The following is a 27,404-nucleotide window of genomic DNA, read 5'->3' as shown; positions in this document are numbered from 1 at the left end:
CTGAAGTTGAGCCCTGTGATCCTGTTATTACCAACCTTCTAAGTTTATTAAATAACATGTTAATCAGTAGTTTTGTGAAAATGACATTTCCCATTTACTTTGTTTTGCTGGAGTCTCTAATTGATTTTTTCAGTAAGATCTGTTATTGATTAAAAAAATTATTTTTGCAGGGAAATTACATATTTGTAATATTGTATTTTTATTAGGTCTCTGAAATTAATAATTATGACTAGTTATTTATATTTGTTTTGATTTTTTACATTGAGCAAATACTGTGGCAATTAATGTGCGATGCTCCTAGAAAATCCCTTCAGACTAATTGTCACTATTCAGAACAGTGCATTACCATATTCATGCCACTCTTGCTTAGATAATTTAAGTTAAACATATTTTCCTTCGTAGGTAATGATTCCAAGTTTGGACGATATCCAGCAGGCTATAAATCGCATTATACAGTTAATATTAGAAGTAAGTCGTGGTGTAGCTCAGTGGGGGCAGCAAAAGATATCGGTACCTCTGGCTGTCACTGCACAAGATGATGCCAGTTCAAATGTTTCTACAGTAGCCAGTTTAGGATCGGAAAAACCACAGAGGATGGAAGAAAGTATGTATTTTTTATTTCCTTTATACGATAACATTTTTAAAAAAAATCTGTTTGAATCCATTTGTATATTTATTTTTACAAAACAGAGAAAATGCTGTGTTTATGCTTTACTTTACTAAAATTTCCTGTTATTACATTACTCCTTATAATAACTTTTATACTTAAAGTGTATTACAGTACACAAATGTTATAGTTATTTGATTCTTTTTAGGATTAAAGTAGATCGTTGTACATTTGACTGTTAGTACTTATTGAGTAAGCCTTCAAGTCTAAAGCAAAGTGCAAAGAGAAAAGTGTAATTTAAACTTTTTTATTTTGAGCCATTGCTAGTTATTTGATTGTACTAGCATCTGATCAAGGGGGGTGAGGGGGGCACCAACAATAATAATGTGGCTAGTTATTGGTGTCAATTAGAACACTACCCTGTTTTATGGATTAGGGTTGACTACCATTTCAGAGTAGACAAGTGGACATGTTACAGTACTCAGGGGTACTGAGAAAATGCCTTTCTTTTAAAGTTTATATTGAATAAAGCTATTTTAAGTAATTCCATTTATAACACGGTTCCCCCCCATCCCCCCAACCTCACTTAGTGACCAGTGTTGGGGAGTAGGTGTATTACCAGGTGTGTGGTGCTCTACCTGCAGTCCTGCAGGAGTTCTGAGTGGTCTGCCAGATGGTAAGGAGACAGGGTTGGTGTCAGCGCCTCCAGCGGTGAAGGAACCCACGGGGTGTGGATGTTAGCCCCCATCTCTGCACAATCATATCCCTCCTGCCCAGGAACTGACACCAGAGGCAGAGGTATCTTTGAACAGATTTTATTGCAGGGCATGCTGCATCAGCTCTTCTTTGCAGCACAACACATTCTGAACTAGCCCTAGGTTTTCTAGAAAGTGCATAGCCGTCAGTAGGGCTCTGATCCTGGTGGTCTCTAGGCCACCCAGCCTAAAGTGAGCATGCTTGCCCCGCAATGGGGAAGGCTGACAGCTCCGTCCTCTCTTGCCGAGGAGCAGAGGACAAAGACCTTCTCTCTCTCCTCACTCTCTGAAGAGCTGAGGGAATGCACACCCTCACTCCCGAAGGAGCAGGGGAACACCAATGATCTACGATGGGACCACTGCGTAAAATGAACCTGGTGTATTTCAGTTCAGGGGTAAACCCTGGAACAGGGGGTACCACCAGGGACATGGTTCAGGCGATACGGATTCAGATCCAGGATTATCAGATCTGGCAGGTACAGGGGACAATACATTGGATGACCCCAATGGTGAAGACACTAGGGACACCTCTGATAGTAACCCTGAGGACCTCCTAAACGATTGATAGGAGCCTCAACTTCCTGGCCTCTTTACACACCTAGGGACAGGTATATCCCCTTCTGATTCCGAACTCTCACTTAACCATCTCTCGGTATCTACATCCTCAGGGAATTTAGTTAACACAAATCCCTGTATAGTGGGATCAATACATTTCACCCTCTGGGAACTGCACGTGGATGAAGGGGCAGTGGCAGGGGCAGAGTGAACCTTGGCAAAGTCCTGAAAGTCCAGTACCGGGGATTGACACGTGGGGTATTTAATGCTATGGCTAGGGACTGGGACTCAAACACATCTTTTATTGAAGATACAGACCGGGACTTCACTTCCCCTTTAGCTGGGAATGATGCCTTGGCTGCTGCCAATCGGTATCCTCTTCCCAGTCCAGCAGAGGGTGGCACCATGGCAGGAACGCACTTCTTTCCCTTTACATAGGGACTCTTCACCCACCCGGTGGGCGACATCTGGTGGGGCCAGGTCCCCACGCACCGCTTTAGAGCCCAGCGGTCATATGACCTATCTTGGTGACGTCACTCCCGGACGCCATTCTCGCGTGACTTTTGGTGCAACCACCATTGATGATGTCACTTCCGGTGAAACCGGAAGTTCGTCACCGAGCTGCGCACTGGACGAGGTCGCAATGGGCGCCTGTGGCGAGTAGGCCGCAACCAGATCCGCTGCAATGGAAGAACAGGACGGCTCACCCACGGCAAGGATGGGGACATCCAGCGTTATCGGTGGTATACGGACTCCTCCGACGTCATCTGGATCAGTGGATCGGGTTGAAGACTCCCGAACCTCCGCATCCTCGTTGACGGGCGTCTCTGGACCGGAACTCATCTGGGCTGGGCAGGTAAGTGATGGTCTTTCCTCCGCAGATCCCGCAGAGTAGAAATCGTCATTTAGGGGGGGACACCTCCGCCAGGAAGCGATGACAGGGCGAGCCAATCGCAAGGGCGACCATGCTCAAGCAGCCACCATGCTCCGCGGTCACCCGGGGGCCCACTCTCGACACTCCTGGGGCAGTCCACTTACCCCTATCGTCGGTAAGTACTGTTCCCAGTCCTGGGACCGATGGTACCAGCATTGTAGGTCGCAACTACCGTTGTAGGGCACACGGGCCCGCAGCATCCGTGATGGAGGGGAACTGAAACAAGGCCGCACCGGTCGGGGTAACGGCTCGCACTGGTAACAGACACATCTCTGCAGGCACTGGACTAGCATGCCACAGATAATAGGTGCCACAGTGTTGGCACCACGCTTCCAGGCCGAAAGGCCCTCCAGGCAGGCGACAATGGGCACACAGATATCGTAGGGGATTTCTTCCTCCAACCCTCACCACCAAGCAGCCGCATGGGAGAGAGTAGTTAGATACCTTCAAATCAGCAACTTCAGCAGAGACAGCCATCATGGTACAGTGAAGCCTCACTAGTAGTGAGTAGCTCTCTTGCTCTGCTCACAGTAGAATGGGCTCTGGGGTCTGTCGGCAGACTCCTCCCATCCCCCACAACATCCTCGATTGGCTGTTCCTCTACAGCTCCTCCCCTGGGTGAATCTCAGAGGTGGGGCTATGATCAATAGCGTGACATGACTCTGTGCTAGGCCAATCAGCATACTGGGTGGTACCCTCCGCTTGGCACCGAAAGCTTGCAACTGATATTTCCAACTTTCTGCAAATTTTGCACTGCAGCCCACGTGGTCCCGTTTTCTTGGCGGGAGTGTCATCTTGGACTTCAGTACACACACACATATCCACCGCCGCGCGATGGACGCCATCTTAGAATCTGGAACAGGCTCTAATCTTCAGGCTAGAGCTCTGCCCCTGGAACATGTATTAAACTGCAGGCTAACACAATGTTCCACAATCACAGATACACAAACTGCTGGAGAAGGGTCTTGACGTTCCCTGGTAACATGCCCTCAGGGTATGCCCCAACACAGTCTTTTTTTACGGATATGGTCTGGACTGATCCCCTCCCTGATGCTGCTTCAGAGAGAGACTCCCCCCTTCCTTAACTCGGCTGGGTGCCAAGGTTCCTGGTGTAGCCTCAGGGGCCTGGCCCCTTTCTCTTGCTGCATTCTGCTTTCTGCTTAAAAGCCTGTCCTGTTCCATCTCGCACTGCCTCCAAATGTAACACGCGCCCCCCCCCCCCACCTCACATAGGGACCAGTGTTGGGGAGTAGGCTCTACCTGTAGGCTTGCAGGGGTTCTGAATGCTAAATAGTTAACAGTAACCGCTCATCCTTTTTTTCTTTTGTTTATTTACTTTAGATGAAATGACAAGGTGCATGAAGATTGGTAATGGAGACACAGAATATCAAAGAAGATACAAAAGAATCCTCCTAAATTGCACTCTATGTATTCAATATTGATTTTTAGAACAAACTTTGTCCTAGCAAGACGAAAATGCAGCGTGCCTCCTTCCGGTAATGGTCAATCACAGTAGAAAAGAATGGTGGAGCACTGCTAGAAAAAATGAAGGGCTGGAGGCTAATGGCAAAATTAAAAATGCTTTATTCTAGTGCATAAGTAGACAGAGCTACAGAAAAAACAGGTTCTCTAACGCGTTTCACGCTGTCAAAGCGCTTTGACAGCACGAAATGCGTTAGAGAACCAGTTTTTTTCTGTAGCTCTGTCTACTTATGCACTAGAATAAAGCATTTTTAATTTTGCCATTAGCCTCCAGCCCTTCATTTTTTTTAGCAGTGCTCCACCATTCTTTTCTACTGTGATTGAGCAGGGGAACAACCTCTCTCCCTCCTCACTCTCTGAGGAGCTGAGAGGAAGAACTACAGTACAGGCAGTCCTCTGTTATCCGACACAATGCGTTACTCAAAATGGCGTTGGATAGCGAAACGTTGGAAAGCGAAACACGTTTTCCCATAGGAACACTGTTTAAATGAAAGGTTCCGTTCCTGAAGGCATTTTTAACACTAAAATACACCAAATATTTTACGCAGGCAATAAGATATGCATCACACACATAAATTATATAATGTATATACTGTATTATATATAATATAACATAATATATAATATAATAATATATAATATATTAATATAAGAATATATAATATAAATATATATATATATATATATATATATATATATATATATATATATATATATTGTATAGACATAAACCACATTGCAAAGCATCATAAGAGCGTTGGATAAGCCGTTTTCGCGTTGTAAAAATGAACATAGGTTTGCATTGAATAGCGTTGGATAAGCCATTCATTGTAAAATAAAGCGTTGTAAAACGAGGACTGCCTGTACTAACTTTTGGCTACTCCCCTAGAAAACTCTGGAAGGGGCGGGCTAATGGACTACATTACAAGGGGCTGTACACAGGCCATGAGTCACCACCTACTTCCTTCACTTTCAAGGGAAGCAGAAGGGGGGGTCACTGGCCCATAGATTAACCTGCTAATGCCTGGAACTTAACAGGACTTACATAGCAGATACACTATGTGGAGAGAAACAGGTACTTATGGAACATACCCTGTTATACATTTTTCAACTTTTTCTTGCTGTGCACCACAAAGGGGATTCTTTTTCTGAGTACTGTAACATTTACAATTCCTCTTCCCTGGTAGCACGCATCACCTTTTGTCCAATTGTAATTAAGAATCAAATATATTTGGTTTTGAGCAAGGTGTCTTTCTATAACAAATAGACTAATGAATAGTAACTCATAACCAGACTGTTAAAAGGGCTCAAGTTATTTTCATATCCCAGTATATAAACGGGTTATACCATACATTAATTTATCTTATATTATTGACCATTATGGAACTTGAATATGTTTAATTCCCAGCAGCATGATATTTCAGCATGTCCACTAAGCATGACTAAATATCTTCTATAAAATTCATAATTAGTAATATATTGTTTTTTTATGGCTTGTTGACTGGCACCAGTAGGACTTTTGAAACTAAAACGTTAATCGCTCGGTTTCTGTGGATGAGCCCGACAATCCTGATAAAGCCGTGATTGGACGAAACGCATAGAGTGGGCGATCCTATCCTTGAGCACAGAAGCAAGTGGACGAAGCAGGAGAGAGGCTGTAAACTACCAGCTCATCCACAGAAGCCGAGCGAGTGATGTCATCCTTGGGGGACAGAACGTGAGGCAGCAAGCAGCTACCATCGGCTTGCTAGACACTTACCCAGGAGCAGAGACCGGAAGAGCGTTCAAAAGCGGCGGGGTGGTGAGCAGTGTGATGCACAGTCTCATCCTAACACTTGAGAGTGTAATGTGCCTTTTTAATATTGTTACTTTGTAAGTGCGTTTTTTACACTTCTTAATATAAAGTTGTATTGCTTACTGATCTGTGCTATGGAGCTATCCCTTCTTTACTGAGGTACATCCAACAATCTACTATGTGAGTGACAGCCTGTCCTGAGTTCCTGAGCTCCTGAGCACCACAGCTTGTGCCCTTATTTCACTTTTATCTTGTGAGTAGGCATTCATTAGAGCCATGATTTCAGCCTGAGATTTACCCACCTGTACCACTCAACTGCACTTAGAGTTGGTGTTGTTGTTTCTCCTTTTTTCTTGCTCCTCCTGGACTGTGAGAACATTGTTTAGGTAATACCCAGCATCAGGGCCGCTGACATATTTCCTGTGGCCCAGTACTAGAGTTACGCCCCCCGCAGTCACCGGACACAGGACACTTGTCCCTTCTGTCCCCCTCTGTCGGCAGCCCTACCCAGCATCCATGCCTTCTGTCCTCATTAGATCTGACTTTAGTCTTAGAAGCCTTGATAACCCATCCATATGAACCCTTGCATGATATATTATACAAATTTCTCCTGGAAAATTTTAGACAGCAATAACTACAGACTAGACCGTTAGTGAGATCCATACCCTTTCAGGAGCCTTGATCTTGGAAAATCCCTCGACAGGAAAAGGGTAAATATGACGCCAGATGAAATATCTAAAGCAACTACATGATCTTCAATATAAACTTTTATAAATATTATAGATTCTGCAGATAGAATGTTTGGCAGACAGGTCCAACAGGAAGCTTTTCAGCATCACTAAGCAGGCCTGCTGCCAGCATTCCCACAGCCCAGGATTGAAGTTAACAGCATGTTCAGTGTGGAGGTCAGGATCTGGTTAATTCAGCTAAAGCCCAGGACAGGAAAGGGCAAGGACGTCCAGTCACGGAAGTTGGTCTTGACTTCTAGCATTGTGCGGTCAAACTTCCTCCACCGTTGAGCCTGGTACAGATGTCTCGGCTCTTCATTATGTAATATCTTCCTTATTTTTAGTTTTGCTTCCAGTGTGGACTCAGAAGAGAGAAATTAGTAAATTAGTTCTTTACCTAGTCCTTTCAAATCATCTTATCTTCCTGCCTGCTTATTTTTTTTTCTTTTTATGCTTCGTCAGTACAGATAACTGACCTTAATAGAAGGCATACCTTCTTTATATGAGACTTAAAGGCTTTTACTATAAGCTCTGAAGCGGCCTACCATGGAAAAAAACATAGATTTTTATCACTATAGAATAATAATGATAATATAGAGTTTGTGTGCTGCCCTCACCTGGGGAGAAACTTTACAGCAAATCGTATGCTGCTATGTGTGTAGAAAAAAGTAAATAACAGAAGTACATTTTTACTATTTTATATTTATATATGTATGTATGTATGTATGTGTATGCATGTATATATATATATATATATATATATATATATATATATATATATATATATATATATATATATATATATATATATATATATATATATATATATATATATATATAAAAAGAAGAGAGCGCGCACGCCCCATCGCGTAAAAAAATACATTTAATGATGGAAGAAAGGGGAAAGAGGGGGGGGAAGAATTGCACTCACAAAGATAGATTAAAACAAGTGATTGTGAATATAATCATCGCCCAGCTGGTAGTTCTGCATCCGGAATCCACAACCTGAATCACAATCCGTGGTGTAGGCAGACAGCAGCATGTCCAGTATAAACTGATGTGCTGTTGCTGGCAGTCGCAAAATGTCCCGCACTCGACAGTGTATTCGTGCGCATGCGCGGCGACGTCCTGGCGTGATGTCACTGCGTACAGCGTAACATATAATATATATTTTAATACATTGACACTGAGGGACATTTTCTAAAGGCTCCGAAGCAGCTGATTGACTGAAAGCTCTTATTCATGTCAATGAGAGTTTTGCGATTGACTGTTTTGTAGTCTATAAGAAAGACATTCCCCAAATTACTTTTGTAATGTTGTTTTTAATGATAACATCTAGATCTTTGAATCTTACATTTCTAGTAAATCCCTATTTGTTTAGATTGTTACTTGAAACAATGTAACCCTTGCTGTCAGTGAATTACACATGTTTAATTTGTATATTTAATAGAAACTGTGGAAGAGGCAATTCCCACACGAAAGCTCCGAACTTTTTATCCAAGTGTTGCTGAAAACAAGGATGTTTCAAAACTTGTGCTACTACTCACCTCTTCTGTGAATTCTCTTAGAAAAGCAGCCAGTACTGCACTGCAAGACTTTCAAAAATATAAAGTTCTTTGGACAGAAGATAGGGAATCTAAAGTAAAGGTAAATCCTACTCTGAGTTTTTATAAGAAGTTAATTCACCACTTCCTCTTGGATATTACCATTAAATTAAACTAAATGCTACTTAATTGTTACACACAGTAAATATAAGAAGTAAAATATCAAACAAAGTAAATATTATGAATATTAGATATACTGTAGGAATTGTAAGAAGTAACTGATTAGACTGATTTAATCACTAATATTAATTCACTAGTGTGGATGTTTTAATTCCCACCTTAAAGCACTGGAATTTAGTTAATGATCTGTCCTTCTGTAGGTGAAAACAATGCTTGAGGAGGGGAGTATTTGGGGACAAAAATTTACAACATCTAAGGGTCTATGTGTAAAACAAAGAGGGGAAAATTAAAGGGCAAAACAATTCACCCAATGTAGGCAAAGAAAAAGATTCTACTAATTTCAATGGAACTTTCTCTTCATACTGTACATCTGATACAGTTGGTTTGCACCAACATTGCATCCCTTTTACCTTGATACACAGACACCATAGAATTTGTGTCAAGGCCCAAAACAGCTGCATACCACCAATAATGTGTCCATGAATTAGAAATCTTGGATTGTATTTTGTTAATTGGAAATCTATTGTTATCCAGTCTGTTTTATTTTTGAAATATACAATGTACATTTCTGTTTCATACATCAAAAATTATGTCAGCATTGGTCTATAACATACCGTAGACCTGTAAAAATATAGGAGACAACTAAAACATTAGACTTTTGTGTTTCAGTTATGACCCGTACTTGTAAAAAAAAACATAACACTGGTTAATATTTAATATAGAAACACAGTCGCAGTCTTCAGAGTTGAAAAGAAGGTTAAAGATGTACTGTATCCAAAAGGATGAAAAAGCTGTTTTAAACAACCTCAAATCTCGGACATGATGTTAGAGGCAGCAAGGCTAGGAGGCATCCATGTTTGAAGTCCTCATACATAGTCCACTGTACTTGTTTTACCCAGGAAGGCTGATATTTTAGAGAGTGAAAGAATATACTGTAGATGAAATTGTTTTTATTCATGCACCGTCCCAATTTAAATGCAATATGATTTTAAAAAGATAGAAAAAGGCTGTATGAGACATTCAATCTTCAATGTATTTTTATGTATTTTGATAAATATATATAAATCTAGAACATATAAGGGAAATCTTTGGGGACACTGCTATTTCTATTTAAAAAATACTGTTAATATTATTTTTCTATGGCAACCCATTATAGAAAAAGACTAAACAAAAAAACACTTGTATTCACAATTTATAATATTAGTTATTTAATGTATCACTCATCACTGCAAAAATATATATTTTAAATAAATAAACACAAGATTTTTAAAGTATTTTTAGAATCAGTAATTTAGATGTACTTTTAAGAATTGTGTTCCATAGTATGTTATGTGATAGTACATTAATTTGACATTGAACTTTTTTCACTGTATAGTGTTTCATGGTTGAGAATCCTTCCCTTACTGAAATCAGAGGAGAAGTTCTACATTATGCCACATTTGAAGAAGAGATAGAGGATTTAAAACCTACAATACTTGTAGGATCTATTGAATTAAACACTGGTACGTTATTTACTAATTATCGATTTCCAAAATCTTACAGGTGTAACAAAGTAATACAAACGAGTAATACCATTTACATAGTGAATTGTAAATAACACGCAATTTCTACTGGTATTTAGTTTTCATTTTCAGATGTAGCATATTTTAGTTTCCCTGGAGCCACAGAAAGACAACCATTTCCCATGGCTCCAGGGACAGTGTAGCCGTAGGCTAGTGGTGCAGTTGCATTTTTAAACAATGGGTAGACCAGGTCTTACCAACACATTAATACCGGGACTCTGGATTGAGCACACAAGGAGGGCAAAATAAATTGTAATTTATTTCCTTTTAAGACAAACACACAATATTCACAATTACACTGGATAAAACACTTACTGGGATGGGGAAACAAAATGAAATGTCCACAGAACGAAACAAAGTCTCTGAGCACCCCTGTTTGCATGCAAGTGGGTGCGCAATTTGAGTCATGCGACAGTCCTTGGCTAGGGGCGCAACTTGCCACCCCTACTGATGCAGCGGCTGTTATTCGAACACATCACGGCGCCGATTTTGAGTTCTTTGCTGTTCCCCACGCAGCATGAACGCGGCCAATCGCCCCAAGCACCCGCGCTTATCGCGGCTGTTTTGTTTGAATTTCATGGATTCTGTTTCTTCGTTTGCAATAAAATGGAGGAATTGTAATGTGTACAGTACTGTGCTACTGTGTCAATTTCATGTTTTTAAAAGCCAGAACACTAAAATTCGTTTTTCTGCACTCGCCGTGCTCGCATCTTAGTGCGGGAAGGCTGGAATTCATCCCGCGGTTTCAAATCAGGATTCCAATATACATGATGCGTCAAGTGTTCGAATAACGACCGCTGCATCAGTATATCTTCGCCGAAGGGAACAATTTCGTAATTTCCTTACAGGATTCGTTCAGGAATCCTTAGCTCAAACGAATTCTGCAAGAGTGATGCAAATCTTCGTTACGATGTAGTTAACCCCTCACACTCAGGAACCGCTGACGCTAAAACTTGGACGTTTCTTGGTTGATCTTAGGCGAATCTGACTAGGACTGGGCTGCAGGCATTCTTATAGGGTTAAGAACCCTATCCCTAACATACACAGCCAATCGTCTGGTGGGCCCAACTTTTCCCACCTATTTCAGACTTGCCAGTAGCTTGCAAAAAGGGCAGAAGTTGCTTCCCGGTCTGCAAAGAGCATGCGTCGACCTGACACCTGAGCTGCTTAGCATACCTGGAGCAACCTCTTACCTGGCGACAGCAAGTCTGGGGTTTGTCTGCCAAGTGTGAAGCGCTGATACTTCACACCGGTATCTGATACTTACAAATATCCCGGCCACCCTAACACCTCGGGTCTCTGAGGCTTTTCAACTCCAGACTTCTCTAGACACTGGGGCACCACCTTAGCAGGGTGCCCTTTGAAGTACGGAGATGAAAAATCCCTCAGCTCATTAATCCATAACATATGGGTATGTTAATAGATTCATTGCCGGGCCGGCAGGAAAGGGTTCCTGCCTGTACATTTAAAACACCATTGAAATACAGTTTATTTTTATATGTATGTTCTGCATATGCAACAATTATAAAACTTATATGTATGTTTATTGTACATTAATAACTACTGATGCAGCGGCCGTTATTCGAACACATCACGAATCAGTTTTCGTGTTGACCGCTGTATTCCATTCGGCATTTTTTCGTTTTATCACTAGTCATGCCACATTCGCGCAATCCGGCACCGGGCAACCGGATGCGGTAGATCTGTTTAATTTAATGGTTTATTGTTTCTTTGGATGCAATTCTTCTCCTATCCGCCATGTGGCAGAGTTAATGAATTATAATTTGGCTGCTATTCTTTGCGTATCCGCCAGGTGGCAGAAATGAATGGAATGAATGAATTGGATTGAATTGGAATGTGTACCAGTACATTGCTTCGCTACTTTGTAAGGATGCAGGTGTTTAAAACAGATACTGGTGTACAAATTTACAGTGGCACGTTGTGAATTGACCTTGTGTTTTCGAAGACGTTATCAAATTAGGCGTTCTTAATAAAAAGCATTAAAATACTCAGTGTGCCTTTTTTTAACATTCTTTCCCGCGCAATTGCTGAGTGGACATTATGGCTACACCACAGACGTATAAAAAACCTGACTGTAGTTATGCGTTTTTAATATATTCAGCGATTAATGCTGCAGCAGAAAAGATGACGACTGTATCTGAAATATATGAATATTTTATATCGAACTACGATTTTTATAAGTTTTCACTTGACGTTCATGGGTGGAAGCATGCGATAAGAAGAACCTTAAGTAGCGATGATTGTTTTTTTCGTATTGCCCCTCCTGCCAGAGAGATATGCGGGTATTGGGATGTCATGCCAGAATTTCACAGAATGTTTGATCATGGCAATCTCAAAAGAAGAAAAGTGGGGTTTAACCCATACAAGATTCGTCAATCCCAATCCAGCAATGTGCCGGCAACAGCACCACCGGCACCGGTGTCCGGTCCGACCGTCAGTGATAACCTTGTGAACGGCAATCCTTTGTACCTGTCCCCGCCAGAATACCTGGAAAATTTCCAGCCTGAGCATGATTTCGCGTACGAACAAGCTTGCATGTACCAGTACCAAAATGTTTTCCAGCATCATCAGCTGTCAACTACAAGTGTAGCAGGCCAGCTATAATGCAGACATGAGGAGTCACAGTGAGTCATCATCACCTGTTTGGCAAAGCTTATAAGGCTTATAAAGAAGGTACTGTATACAGTAATGTACTACACTGTACTACAGTATACAGGCATACCCCGCTTTAACATACGCAATGGGACCGGAGCATGTATGTAAAGTGAAAATGTACTTAAAGTGAAGCACTGCCTTTTTTCCACTTTACAATGCATGTACTGTACTGCAAACATCATATATGGGCATAACTGATGTAAATAATGCATTTGTAACCAAAATAAATACAGTAGGCTTTATTAAAATAAAATGAATGGGAGCAAGCAAGGAGGTGAGAGGCGCGCACGTGGGTCAGTACAGTATAGTAGCTCTCTCCTTCTTGCAGTCTCTCTCTCTCACTCAGTCTCTCTCTCTCTCAGTCAGTCTCTCTCACTCACTCAGTCAGTCTCTCACTCACTCAGTCTCTCTCTCTCAGTCAGTCTCTCTCTCTCACTCACTCAGTCAGTCTCACTCACTCAGTCTCACTCAGTCAGTCACGCACTCAGTCACACACACACGCACTCAGTCACACACACACGCATTCAGTCACACACACACACACGCACTCAGTCACACACACACGCACTCAGTCACACACACACTGTCACTCAGTCACACACACTGTCACTCAGTCACACACTGTCACTCAGTCACACACTGTCACACACTGTCACTCAGTCACACACTGTCACTCAGTCACACACTGTCACTCAGTCACACACTGTCACTCAGTCACTCAGTCACACACAGTCACTCAGTCACACACTGTTACTCAGTCACACACTGTCACTCAGTCACACACTGTTACTCAGTCACACACTGTCACACAGTCACACACTGTCACTCAGTCACATACTGTCACTCAGTCACACACTGTCACTCAGTCACACACTGTCACTCAGTCACACACTGTCACTCAGTCACTCAGTCACACACAGTCACTCAGTCACACACTCAGTCACACACTGTTACTCAGTCACACACTGTCACTCAGTCACACACTGTCACTCAGTCACACACTGTCACACAGTCACTCAGTCACACACAGTCACTCAGTCACACACAGTCACTCAGTCACACACTGTTACTCAGTCACACACTGTTACTCAGTCACAGACTGTCACACAGTCACTCAGTCACACACTGTCACTCAGTCACACACTGTCACTCAGTCACACATCCTTTTTTCTAGTAGGCAATTTTACCCTCAACACTTGTTTACTGAAAATTCCCCTGCTTCAGCACAGTCTTGCATCAATTTTCACACTTTTCTGCATATTCTCCATTCACTGCGTCATCCTTCCCTTTGAACCAGGAAGTGGCAGCGGATTGGTCACGCCAGTGCCGAATTAAGGTATTTAAATGCTCCGGTTTATGTATTTCTATTCACCTTGATAAAGGGCCATTAGCCCGAAACGCGTAGGTGTTCTGTTTTTGTACTTTTGATCTATTAAACTTTTATTGTGGGAACGCACCTCTGTGTTAACTTTTGCTTTAGTGGAACCAGTGCTTCGTTTTTTTTCTCTCTCTTTGTTCCTGTTCATCCACTTCAACGGAGGCACGGTATACCCCAGGAGTTGTGACATACCAGGCTCTACAATTGTGTGAGTAATACTCTATATTGAGCCTCTTTCACTCTCCTTTTCCTAAGTGGCTGCAAGGAATTTGTTTGTTGCCCCATGTTATTACCATGATGCTGTACTAACGCTGGACACCGGCAGGTGTATATTGTCCTTACCTCATTGCATGTGGGACTTTATTTTCCAGTTACACATCTAACAGGTACATGGGTGCAACCTTATATTCCAGCCTTATTTTTGCTTTCTCTGGAGGGGTAATCCGCTATATATTCATAGATACTACCTATGTTAGCTGAGATTTTTGTTTAGAGCACAATGCAACTTATTTTTTTCATATACTCCATTCACAGCTGGTAGTCCTATGCGGTGTGGCAGCCTTTACTTGCAGAATCAGTATCGCTCGTGGGTCACCATCTGTATTCACTGCTTCAGCGAAACATTTGAAAATAACAAACGCCTATCCCTTTTAAGGGCTAACTTCTTGAACCCTGACTACGGCTGGAAGGCAAAACCCCTATTTCAATGACCATATTACACTTTATTGTGATAGGCAAATAAGGTTTACCTGCTTCCGCACAGTCTCTCTCTCTCCTCTTGGAATCGGGGACATTTATTTTTACAATAAAAATTATTTTTTTTCACTCACTCAAGCAAGCTGTGGTGGGCGAAGTTACAGGCGCATGCGCAGTAAATTACTGCTGTCAAGCTGATTGAAACCAGACACACGTTCAAAGGAATGGTATGGGAGAGATGTACTGCATTGTAGATAAGTTGAAATACCCTGTAGTGCAGTTAATTATCCTGAGCGAGGGGAGAGCGCTGTATATGCCGAAATGTGACACTGTTACAGTACAGTACACGCCTATGCGTTTCAACAATTTTCAAATGAGACATACTGTACTGTACTGCAGAACAGCACTGCAAATGCATGTATACTTTAAATATGCAAATTTACAATTACTGCGCGCGCACACACAGACTGTGTACTGACCTAGGTTGAACCGCGAAGGTATTAGACTTCCAAGACAACAGCTCGCAAACGCCCCCCTGAGTTTTTACATGGCATTGCAGTATTGCAGACAGCGAGAATAAAATGCTAATATCACGAGCGCGAAAATAACGCAGTTCACTCCAGGCGAAAACGACAAAAAAACGCACATAAACGGGATAATCTGAGAACCGCGGATCTAGCCGACTTAGGGCATCATGCAGTAAGCAGCGAAAAAATGCATTAGCCAGTTTAGCAATTAGCCATGTTTTTGGCGTGTTAAACTCGCTGTATGCTGTAAGGGGCGAATCCCTGGCGAATTAATGCGCCACCACCATTTAATAAAATGGCTAGTAACCGGTGGCGAGATGGCTGCCTGGCGAGAAGCTGCCGAGAAACTGTCCCCTGCCGAGATGTGTTTGCAGCAGAGAGAGATCCGCTGCTCTCTCGGCGCAAACATCGGCACATTAAAAATTATTTTTAAAACCATTTTTATTCATAGTGTACATGTGCAGGGGGTCTCCGGAGCTGAACCGCATTGGTTTCAGGTCCGGGGACCCCCTGCTTCCCGAGATACAGGCCCCTTTATGAGGTGCCGGTATCCCAAAGCGGTTCAGCTCCGGAGACCCTCTGCACATCTACACTATGACGAAAACACACATATCAATAAAAACTCGTTCCTTACCTTTGCGGCTATCTGCTATGGTAGCGAAGCAGCATGAATATTTTTTTAATAATACTGTACAGTGAGCAGGGGGTTCCCCGAGCTGAACCGCATAGCTTTGTGGACCAGGGACCCCCTGGTTCCCGTGTTACAGGCCCCGGTATGAGTGATCGAGTGGGCAGTGTCGCCGCCATGTTTATAGCGTCCCATACGCTACGTGCCCGCAATAAACATGGCGTCAACACTGTAACCGATGCCCCAAACCGGGGCCTGTAACTCGGGAAGCAGGGGGTCTCTGAGCCACAAATCAATGCGGTTCAGCTCGGGACCCCCTGCTCCCGCACAATATTATTAAAATACATTATTGCTGCTTCATTACCATAGCGGATAGCTGCTAAGGCAATGAAGGGGTTAACGCATAAAAGTATGTTTATTGGGGACAATTGCCCCCAATAAACATAGCAATACACAACATACAATACAGTAATGGGCAACATTACTATTATCCACAAATGGATAATAGTGCAATTATCCATTTAAAATACATACAGAACAATAAATACATTAAATACATATAGCACTCACCCATGTCCGGCTGCCACGATGAGGGCCATCCTCATCTTCATCCTGCCCATGCCCCATCTGCTTCTGCAAAACAGAAACAAGAATAAAAACATCCAATGTAATGTCCCCTAACCCCTTAATCACCATAGCGGTTATTAACTGCTACAGTCATTAAGGGGGTAACCCACCCTCACCCACATACCCTACCCCACTACCCCCCCACCCCGTGAGGCCTAACCACCCTCACACACTACCCACAAGGGAGGCCTACCCACATACCCTTGGGGCCAATACCCCCTCCCCCCACCCCAACACATACAGTACAATAATGTGCCAAATAACTATTATCCACATAGAGATAATACAATATTTGGCCATTATTAAACACATTAAATACCATAGTAAAATAAAGAAAATTCTACTAACCTCATCAATAAGAAGGCCCCGTCGCCAGCATCATCCTTGTGGTCCGTTGCCAAAATAATACATAGCCAATACATTGCAATGACATTCACATATCAATGAACTCCTTCATCACCTTATAGAATACTAACCGCAAAGGTAATGAAGGGGTTAAGCCATCCTGGCCACATACCCACCCTTCACACATTCCTTTCTACAGTGGCTTCATTCGTGGACCGAAACGTTGGTTTTGTGTTTATTTTTTCAATACACTTGTTTGTTCAATTCTGGAGTGCTGCCTGCTGATTTCGTTTCCAAACGGTATCGTATTGCTTATATATATATATATATATTTCTTTAGTTAGTGTGGGGCTGTTGTGTGTGTTTTCTTTTTATTGTGGGTAGCGGGGGTGGGTGAAGGGGGTATTAGCCCCAACAGTGGTTTGTTTAGGGCTTGCGGGTGGGTTAGCGGGAGGGTTTAACCCCTTCATGACCGTAGCGGTATTAACTGCTACGGTCGAGAAGGGGTTAAGCGCACCCGCAACCCCCCCGCAAGCCCTAAACAAACAACAAGGGCCAAATACCCCCTTCACCCACCCCCGTTACCCACAATAAACCTAGCACGGCTGTTTAACCCCTTCATTGCCTTAGTGGTTAGCCGCTAAGGTAATGAAGTGGCCTTTAAATGCATTTTTCCTGCCTCGGATGCATGCCGGGGGGGTCCGGTGCTAGTATTAATGGTATCAGCTCCGGAGACCACCGGCATCAATCCCAGCCAGGAAAAAGGCCAGAAATTTTTCTAAGTGCCGATCCGCCACTCATCAGCAGCCTCTCACCATCAACTTGCCAACTTTTTCTTGCGTGGCTGATTCGCCATAAAAACGCCATTCTAGAGTGGAGAATAGCTCCGCTAAGCTACTCGCCACTACTAGAATACAGCGTGGCGGAAAATGTTTCAATTTTAGGCGGAAAGTGCCTTCTCGCCTCACCACCGACGGGGAAAAAAAACCCGCCAACCAAACTGGTGTTTTTTTTGATTCTCGCCACTTTCTCGCCCTTTACTGAATAGGGGTAGCCATTTTTGGCGGGAAAGTGGCGAGAATTGCCTTTCCACTGCTTACTGCATGATGCCCTTAGACTCAGATCGGCCGCCACTGTATTCTGGAGGAGATTTTCAGAGTAATATTGGGCTTTTGCACGGCTTGTTTGGCTTGTGCACATGTTCCGCAGCCATCTGTAGTGATTGAGATCCTTGGTAGTGCCAGTTATGTAGAGGGAGAAACGGGGTGGCCCGGGATTAAAGGGGTTACACCCCATTTGGCCATCTCCTGACCTCCCCCGGGAGTCAAAGGGTTAACTGGGCTAAGACCCAGAACGGTGATTTAACCCCTGTAATGACATGTACATGTGTATTCCCCTGTTTCCCCTGTTTTATTGTAACATCTGGTCTGCAGCACACACACACTGGGATCCATCCGGGAGCACAAGGATTAATAGTTGTATAGTGATTATAGCCCTTTGTGTAATTTTCCCGCCTTTTCAGGCACCATTTTGCAGGTTCCCATAGGCCGCCATTAGGGCTCAATGCTTTTTAATGGTGAATCTTGCTGTGGAGTCCTGTTCCTGAGAAGACCAGCAGATGGCGTCTGAGAGGGAGAGCGGCGGTTTCCCATTGAAAGTCTATGGGCTCATTGACTTCAATGGAGAAATCCTCGAAAGAGCTTTCCAGGAACGAGTTGGCTGCCGTCCAAACCGCTTAACCGCAAAGCGGATACATTTTCAATAGGAGAGCTTTGATCACTTACAAGTCAAGTTCAACGACAAGTGGCGTGGGAATAAACAGTTCTAGGGCCCTGTAACAGGGGTCTTATCCCTGTTCAGTAATGTGCCTTTAATCCAGCAGTGTGGTGGTTAACCTCTGGTGGTTAATTACTAAACACCACCTGCCTGATTAGATGGCTTAGAAAGCCTGTCTTTTGGAAACAGGAAGTGAGAACTCTTTAGCTGACACCTGAGCTGATCTTGGAGATACACTTGTCTTGAGTCTGCCAAAAGATAGCAGAGCTGCTTTCAAGACACAGGGAAAACTTCTAAACCTGTATGCTGGCAAACCCTGAAGACAAGGGAGCTGAAGCAGGGACAGTAAAGATTTTTCCTCCAAACCACAAGGACCAAATAAGACTTCTAAAACCTGGATGCTGATATTTTCTGTGCACGCATGGGTGCGGATCCAGGAGAGCAGAGAAGCTTACAAACAGATAAGACTTTTATTCTTAAGAGACTGCTTATATCTGCTTATTGCATGCTATGTTTGGGGCTGTGGAGAAATGCTTGACTAGGGAGATGTGAATTGTTTGCATAGTGTTTTCACTAGAAATACTCCCAAGTGAACGGAAGCATTGCCCCCCCCCCCCTTGTTTGGATGTTTTCCTGATAAAAAGGAAAAGGCACAATAAAGCCTTATTATAATTTCACATTATAACGCCTCCTAATTGCGTACCTCTGTGAACGTCCGTCCACAGGCCCCTAGGAATAAAATTCTTTCTGTCCCTAGTTCCTAGACCCCCCCCACTCGACCACAACCGGGTCCCCGTATCCTGGACCCCCGATAAGGGTCAAACCCATAAGAGCGGGCCGCGCCATAGGTTCCAATGGTGGCGGCAGAAACAGCTCAGGAAAACAGCTAAGTGTCAAATGCTGAATTTTGGTATTCCATAGTTCCGGTTTCGGAGGGTCCAGAGAGTCAGGGTTTGGGGTATCTGTAGCCAGTGCTCCGGCATCACTGCAGAACCATCCTTGACCTTCTTGGACCAACCCGATGGAGTGTGGACCCCCTTGAAAGTTCGGGATTTTCCCCATAGACTCAAATGGCGGCCAAACCCCATTGACCGGCTACGGCGGAGAAATCCCATTGACTTCAACGGCGGCATCGCCCCGTTGAAAGTCTATGGCGGGGACTCCCATAGCCGCCAACGGCGGCGGTTTGCCATTGAAAGTCTATGGCGGCGAAGCCCGTTGTTTTCAATGGGGATTTAGTGAAAAACCGTGATTTCATTTACAGCGGAGATTTGTGTATTAAAATGTAAAACGGTTTTAAGTGTATTTATGTATCTCTGGTTTCCCAAGTCGTAGCAGGTCGCAAATTGGACCCTAGGGTGTCCCTGTTCCGGCATTGAGAACTGGGAAGTTTGGACCTGCTGGACCCAAAGGAACCAGATATTTTAATATGTTCATGTTTTATTCAACATACTGTATTCCGAGATATGGGTAAAACTCAGAGGAAATTCCTTTGCATACCAGGGTAGCATATGGCCAGAAAGGCGACCCAATGTCTAGGACCTGAGTATGTTTCAAAGGATTTTGTCACCTCCACTGTTTGCATGAGGGTGGAGACTACTCAAACCAGAGCAGTCTTCAAGTGTTCCATTTCACACCTCACAACAAAGGATTTCCTGCCAGGTACTCCAATTTGGTAGACTAGCTGGCATTCCTGATATCGAGGAGGGGTTATAGAAATGGGACCCCCGAGCTCTACTGCGCATATTCCAACTAGCCGGGGGCATGGGTCAAAAAGTGTTCCCACGTTAACTACTGGCTAGAGGAAATTGAGAACCAATCCACGGTACTCAATGTTAAGGATAGGGCACAAAAAGTTTATAAACTGATGTCCACCCTGTATCCTTTGTCTTTATTTTATCATCTGAATGCTACCTGATTGCGAGAGAATTGCTATGCTCCATACTTCTCATTCCCCAACCCCAAAGTAAGTGTACTTCTTGTTTGTTACTGTATTATTCGTGTGTTCACCTATCCAAAGGAATAAATATACTTTATTATATCTAAGACTCGTCCCAGTTCAGACCCAGTGATAAATATATATCATCTGTTATATATATTTATGTGTGATTTATACAGCCTGCCATAATCTCACCGTGACAGGCTTGTATAATAACTGGTGGCAGCGGTGGGATTGAACTGGACCTAGATTAGAGTATTCTGCGGGGTACTGTGATCTAGCAGGAACTTGATGGTAATTGCGAGTTCCTGGGTCTAAAGATATTGAGCACACGTTAGTGCAACAAGTAACGCAAGTTGTCACACCACATCACCTACTGCGACCCAGAACCATGAGTGAAGCGGAGAACGCCTATTACCTGAAAACTAGAAATCAGCTAAAAGACAAGTGCCGTGCCTATGGACTGGAATATGTGGACCAGGAGGTCGAGGACATGATTTCCGCAATCACCGCACATGAAGCCGAGCTTGCAGAGTCTCAGGATACGACTTAGCTTGCCCTTGTACAGCCGCCCGGAGATCAGGGACTGAACCCAGTGCCGGAGCGGCAGGATCCCAGGGAGGGGACAAGTGCACCTCCCGGGACAAGTGCGACAAGACGAGCAGTGATGGCTGCGGCCACCAGTCCGTTTACCCCCGAAATGTTGGCACTGATCACCACGTGGGGAGACCGAGGGACAGCGGAGGAGCGGCTAAAGTTTCTCTCAATGGCAGTGAACAGACCCGCTTATTGCCCCCAGGTCCAACCCCGCAAAGATGAACTCCAACTGGACAAGCACAGTCTCACCAAGTACGTGGAAGGCACTGATCGGATTGACATGTTTCTAAGGAACTTTGAAACGCAGTGCCGGCGGTACGGGGTGCTTCCCCAGCATAGGGTTGCACGCCTGTACCCGCTACTCTCCGGCTTGGCTAAGCAGACCTTGATGGCGCTTACAGATGAGTTCGCTGATGACTATGACCACCTGAAAGAACTTTTGCTATTTCAGCACGGTTTTACCCCTGAAGCTTACCGGGGTAAATTCCGGCTGGAGGAGAGACACCCTCAGGAGACCTATGTCACTTATGTGACCCGATGGCTTTGTACGGGCTACACTGGGTGGAGGGCTCTGAGGCCAGGACTTACCAACGCCTGCTGGACCTCATCTTTCAGGAGCAGATCATGCAGCAGTGCCCGCCGGCGGTGAGGGCTTTTGTGTATGATAAAAAGCCCAAGACCTACACCGAGGCGGCGAGGATGGCCGATGACTATGTGGTCAGCCGGTCCCAGATGACCGCCAAGGTACCAGCCAAAGCGGTAACTGCACCGGTGCCGGCCAAGAAAGCTGTGAGTACCCCCCAGTGGACCCAAAAGCCGCCTGCGGGCAGCGGGTCACAGAAGGCGGGAGAGCTCCGGCATGAGCGCCAGTGCTACAATTGCAACAGCACCGGTCACCTCAGACCAGATTGCCCGGAACCCCTGCGTTCCAACGGACCCTATCGAGGGCAACGCACCCCAGCTGCGAAGCCGGTAGCCCGCGTGCGGGTGGCTTCCACCAAAGAACCAGGACCGGTCATGGAAACAACTCCCAGCGAGACGTCCCATGTCACCCCTATCCCGGTTTCATCGGTGCCTACAGCCAGGAGCGGAGGACATCTCGGCGCAGACCTGCAGCAGACGGACGGCCGGAGCAAACATCTTACCCCGGTCACAGTCGGTGACCGGCAAGCAGTCGGCTTGCTGGATTCAGGAGCCGCAGTGACACTGGTCCGACCTGATATGGTCCGGCCAGAGGAATTGATCCCAGGCCCTGGGATGCAGATCACTGTGGCCGACGGAGAGCCACGTTTCGTGCAGGTGGCCTGAATCTTTTTGGATTGGGGGGTGGGCAAGGGTGTGCGGGAGGTGGGAGTTTTACCCGGTTTGGATGCTGAAATTCTTTTGGGCAACGACCTGGGACCGATGACCTGCACCTACGACCGTGTGCCTCAGCCCGCTGCAGTAGCGGCGGTTACCCGGAGCCAGACCACGGCAATGCCGGCGGCGGCCGCTCCAGTCCCCCAGCCTTTGGGACCAACGTTAGCGGAGGGCGCAGAGGAGCCCGGGGAGGTAAGCCAAGATCAGTTGCAACCACAGGCTGACTTACTGTTCCCCCTTACCTTGTCCCCTTCCCCTGACAATGACATGACTGGGGGGTAGCCAGACTTAGGAGCCCAGTTTAGGGAGGCAGTGAAGGCAGACCCTACCCTGGCCGGCGTGAGACTTCGGGCGTCCGAATCTCAGGCAGGGGAGGGCACTGAGCGCTGCCTATGGCATAAGGGACTCCTATACAGAGAAGAAGGGAACCCAGGGATAGAGGAGGGATTGACCGGTAAGCGACAGCTAGTAGTGCCCCAGGGGTACCGACAGCAATTGTTACGGGTAGCTCACTCTATTCCGTTAGCGGGACATCAGGGGGTCACTAGGAGGCGAGCCCGGTTATTGCAACGTTACTACTGGCCGGGGGCATCCCGAGATGCGAGCAATTTCTGCCGCTCTTGTGATGCCTGCCAGCGAGTAGGTAAGGCGGGCGACCGTGTGAAGGCACCCCTGAGACCCCTACCGATAATAGGGGAACCCTTCCAGAAGGTAGCGATGGACCTGATAGGACCCCTCGTGATTCCTAGCAGGTCAGGGAAGCGCTACATCCTCACGGTGGTGGACTTTGCCACCCGGTACCCTGAGGCAGTAGCGCTTGGCACCATAAGTGCCAAGACTGTGGCAGCAGCTTTGCTGAACATTTTTGCTAGGGTAGGTTTCCCTAGTGAGATCCTACCCGATCAGGGGTCGCAGTTCATGAGTGAACAGTTACATTGTCTCTGGGATGCCTGCAGTGTACAGCACCGGCGCACTACCCCTTACCATCCCCAGACAAATGGATTATGTGAGAGGTTTAACGGGACCCTGAAGCAGATGCTTCGTACCTTTATAGAGGCGGAGGGGAAAGACTGGGAGATTCACCTGCAGCACTTGCTGTTTGCCTACCGAGAGGTACCGCAAGAATCTACAGGCTTGTTCCCCTTCGAGCTACTATATGGCCGCAGGGTACGTGGACCTCTGGACCTATTCCGTGAGGGATGGGAAGGGGAGGCTACTGCTACTGATGCTTCAGTGATCCAGTATGTAGTAGATCTCAGAGACCGGTTAGAGATGCTCATGGGGGTGGCCCAGGACCACCTCAGGGCTGCTCAGACCAAGCAAAAGCGATGGTATGACCAGCAGGCCCGTAGCAGAGAATTCATCCCAGGACAGCAGGTGCTTGTTCTCAAACCCACTCGGGAGAACAAGCTGATGGCTGCCTGGTCGGGACCGTACTCGGTCATCCGAAAGGTGAATGAGTGCAATTATGTTGTACAGGTAGCGCCTGAGAGGCACAAGACATACCACATCAACATGTTGAAAGAATACAGAACACCGAGTATGGGAGCAGTGCTGGCCATTTGTAGCCCACTGCTGGAGGATCCGGCGAGCAATGCTCTGCCTGATCTCCTAGGGGAGGCAAGGCAGGGAAACACTGTAGAGCAGGTAGAGATAAGGGCACAGTTGAGTGCTAGGCAGAAGGGAGAAGCCAGGGACATGCTAGCTCAGTATAGCGCCCTCTTCACTGACATGCCAGGGACCACACATCTCACCAAACACCCAGTACACACAGGGGACCTGCAGCCTCTGCATAAGCACGCTTATAAAGTGTCAGCAGAGGTCAAGACCAGTATGGAGAGAGAGATTGAGGAGATGCTGACCCTAGGGGTAATTACTCTCTTTCCCAGAGCCCTTGGGCAAGTCCAGTAGTCCTAGTGCCTAAGAAGGAAAAAACCACCAGGTTTTGTGTGGACTACCGGTTGCTCAACGCTGGGACGGTGTCAGATGCTTACCCCATGCCCCGCATAGATGAGTTGCTAGATGAACTTGCGGGGGCAAAGTATCTGACCACCATGGATTTGAGCAAAGGCTACTGGCAAATCCCCCTGACCCTGGAGGCTAGGGAGAAGTCAGCATTCATCACCCCAAGTGGCCTCTATGAGTTCTTAGTGATGCCATTTGGGATGAAGAATGCCCCGGCTACCTTCCAACGCCTGGTCAATAGGTTACTGGAAGGGATGCAGAGCTATGCCAGGGCTTACTTAGATGACATTGCTGTCTTTAGTAATTTCTGGGAATCCCACTTAGGACATGTGTCTGCGGTGCTGGGTAGGATCAGGGAGGCTGGGCTTACCTTAAAACCCACTAAGTGTATGGTAGGGATGGCAGAAGTCCTGTACTTAGGGCACAGGGTGGGTGGAGGGCATCTCAAGCCAGAGCCAGCCAAGGTAGAAGCCATAGTTGAGTGGCCTGTTCCAAAAACCAAGAAACAGGTCATGGCATTTTTGGGCACCGCAGGGTACTATAGGGAATTTGTCCCACAGTACAGCGCCCTGGCCAAACCCCTGACTGATCTGACCAAGATGCAACTGCCTATGCTTATTACCTGGACTCCTGCCTACAGTGGGGGCTGTGTTAAGGCAGGTGGGGGACGACGGCAAAGAACACCCTGTGGTGTATCTGAGTCGCAAACTGCTCCCCAGGGAAGTGGCATATGCCACCATTGAGAAAGAGTGCCTGGCCATTGTGTGGGCACTCAAAAAGCTTCAGCCCTATGTATATGGGAGGGCTTTCACGGTCATCACAGACCACAATCCCCTGAGTTGGCTACAGAGGGTATCAGGGGAGAATGCCAAGTTGCTGAGATGGAGCTTGGCTTTGCAAGAATTTGAATTTACCATTCAACACAAAAAGGGCAGTGAAAACAGCAATGCTGATGGACTTTCACGCCAGGACTATCCCTCTGAGACTGAGTTCATTAAGGGTGCCAGCAGTGCCCCACTCCCTGTTAGGGCCAGTGGGCCACAGGTCACCCATTAAGAAGGGGAGGTGTAGAGGGAGAAAGGGGGTGGCCCGGGATTAAAGGGGTTACACCCCATTTGGCCATCCCCTGACCTCCCCCGGGAGTCAAAGGGTTAACTGGGCTAAGACCCAGAACGGTGATTTAACCCCTGTAATGACATGTACATGTGTATTCCCCTGTTTCCCCTGTTTTATTGTAACATCTGGTCTGCAGCACACACACTGGGATCCATCCGGGAGCACAAGGATTAATAGTTGTATAGTGATTATAGCCCTTTGTGTAATTTTCCCGCCTTTTCAGGCACCATTTTGCAGGTTCCCATAGGCCGCCATTAGGGCTCAATGCTTTTTAATGGTGAATCTTGCTGTGGAGTCCTGTTCCTGAGAAGACCAGCAGATGGCGTCTGAGAGGGAGAGCGGCGGTTTCCCATTGAAAGTCTATGGGCTCATTGACTTCAATGGAGAAATCCTCGAAAGAGCTTTCCAGGAACGAGTTGGCTGCCGTCCAAACCGCTTAACCGCAAAGCGGATACATTTTCAATAGGAGAGCTTTGATCACTTACAAGTCAAGTTCAACGACAAGTGGCGTGGGAATAAACAGTTCTAGGGCCCTGTAACAGGGGTCTTATCCCTGTTCAGTAATGTGCCTTTAATCCAGCAGTGTGGTGGTTAACCTCTGGTGGTTAATTACTAAACACCACCTGCCTGATTAGATGGCTTAGAAAGCCTGTCTTTTGGAAACAGGAAGTGAGAACTCTTTAGCTGACACCTGAGCTGATCTTGGAGATACACTTGTCTTGAGTCTGCCAAAAGATAGCAGAGCTGCTTTCAAGACACAGGGAAAACTTCTAAACCTGTATGCTGGCAAACCCTGAAGACAAGGGAGCTGAAGCAGGGACAGTAAAGATTTTTCCTCCAAACCACAAGGACCAAATAAGACTTCTAAAACCTGGATGCTGATATTTTCTGTGCACGCATGGGTGCGGATCCAGGAGAGCAGAGAAGCTTACAAACAGATAAGACTTTTATTCTTAAGAGACTGCTTATATCTGCTTATTGCATGCTATGTTTGGGGCTGTGGAGAAATGCTTGACTAGGGAGATGTGAATTGTTTGCATAGTGTTTTCACTAGAAATACTCCCAAGTGAACGGAAGCATTGTCCCCCCCCCCCTTGTTTGGATGTTTTCCTGATAAAAAGGAAAAGGCACAATAAAGCCTTATTATAATTTCACATTATAACGCCTCCTAATTGCGTACCTCTGTGAACGTCCGTCCACAGGCCCCTAGGAATAAAATTCTTTCTGTCCCTAGTTCCTAGACCCCCCCCACTCGACCACAACCGGGTCCCCGTATCCTGGACCCCCGATAAGGGTCAAACCCATAAGAGCGGGCCGCGCCATAGGTTCCAATGGTGGCGGCAGAAACAGCTCAGGAAAACAGCTAAGTGTCAAATGCTGAATTTTGGTATTCCATAGTTCCGGTTTCGGAGGGTCCAGAGAGTCAGGGTTTGGGGTATCTGTAGCCAGTGCTCCGGCATCACTGCAGAACCATCCTTGACCTTCTTGGACCAACCCGATGGAGTGTGGACCCCCTTGAAAGTTCGGGATTTTCCCCATAGACTCAAATGGCGGCCAAACCCCATTGACCGGCTACGGCGGAGAAATCCCATTGACTTCAACGGCGGCATCGCCCCGTTGAAAGTCTATGGCG

At 45.7% G+C, this 27,404-nt stretch overlaps 1 protein-coding gene across 4 annotated transcripts in view; it reads left to right on the top strand.

Moving 5' to 3' along the window:
* DNAH8 (dynein axonemal heavy chain 8) overlaps positions 1-27,404 on the top strand; it is a 1,091,167-nt gene that overhangs the window by 388,416 nt on the left and 675,347 nt on the right. For all 4 annotated transcript variants that reach the window (XM_075598772.1, XM_075598771.1, XM_075598773.1 and 1 more), the window contains 3 exons: positions 403-604; positions 8,307-8,503; positions 9,956-10,082. In XM_075598772.1, coding sequence (XP_075454887.1) covers positions 403-604; positions 8,307-8,503; positions 9,956-10,082 — 526 coding nt within the window. The remainder of the gene's footprint in view (positions 1-402; positions 605-8,306; positions 8,504-9,955; positions 10,083-27,404) is intronic.

This window comes from Ascaphus truei, chromosome 4 (genome assembly GCF_040206685.1).
Source record: "Ascaphus truei isolate aAscTru1 chromosome 4, aAscTru1.hap1, whole genome shotgun sequence".
NCBI lineage: Eukaryota > Metazoa > Chordata > Amphibia > Anura > Ascaphidae > Ascaphus > Ascaphus truei.
Note: the sequence above shows the minus strand (reverse complement) of the source record. Positions and strands in the feature narration are given on the sequence as shown.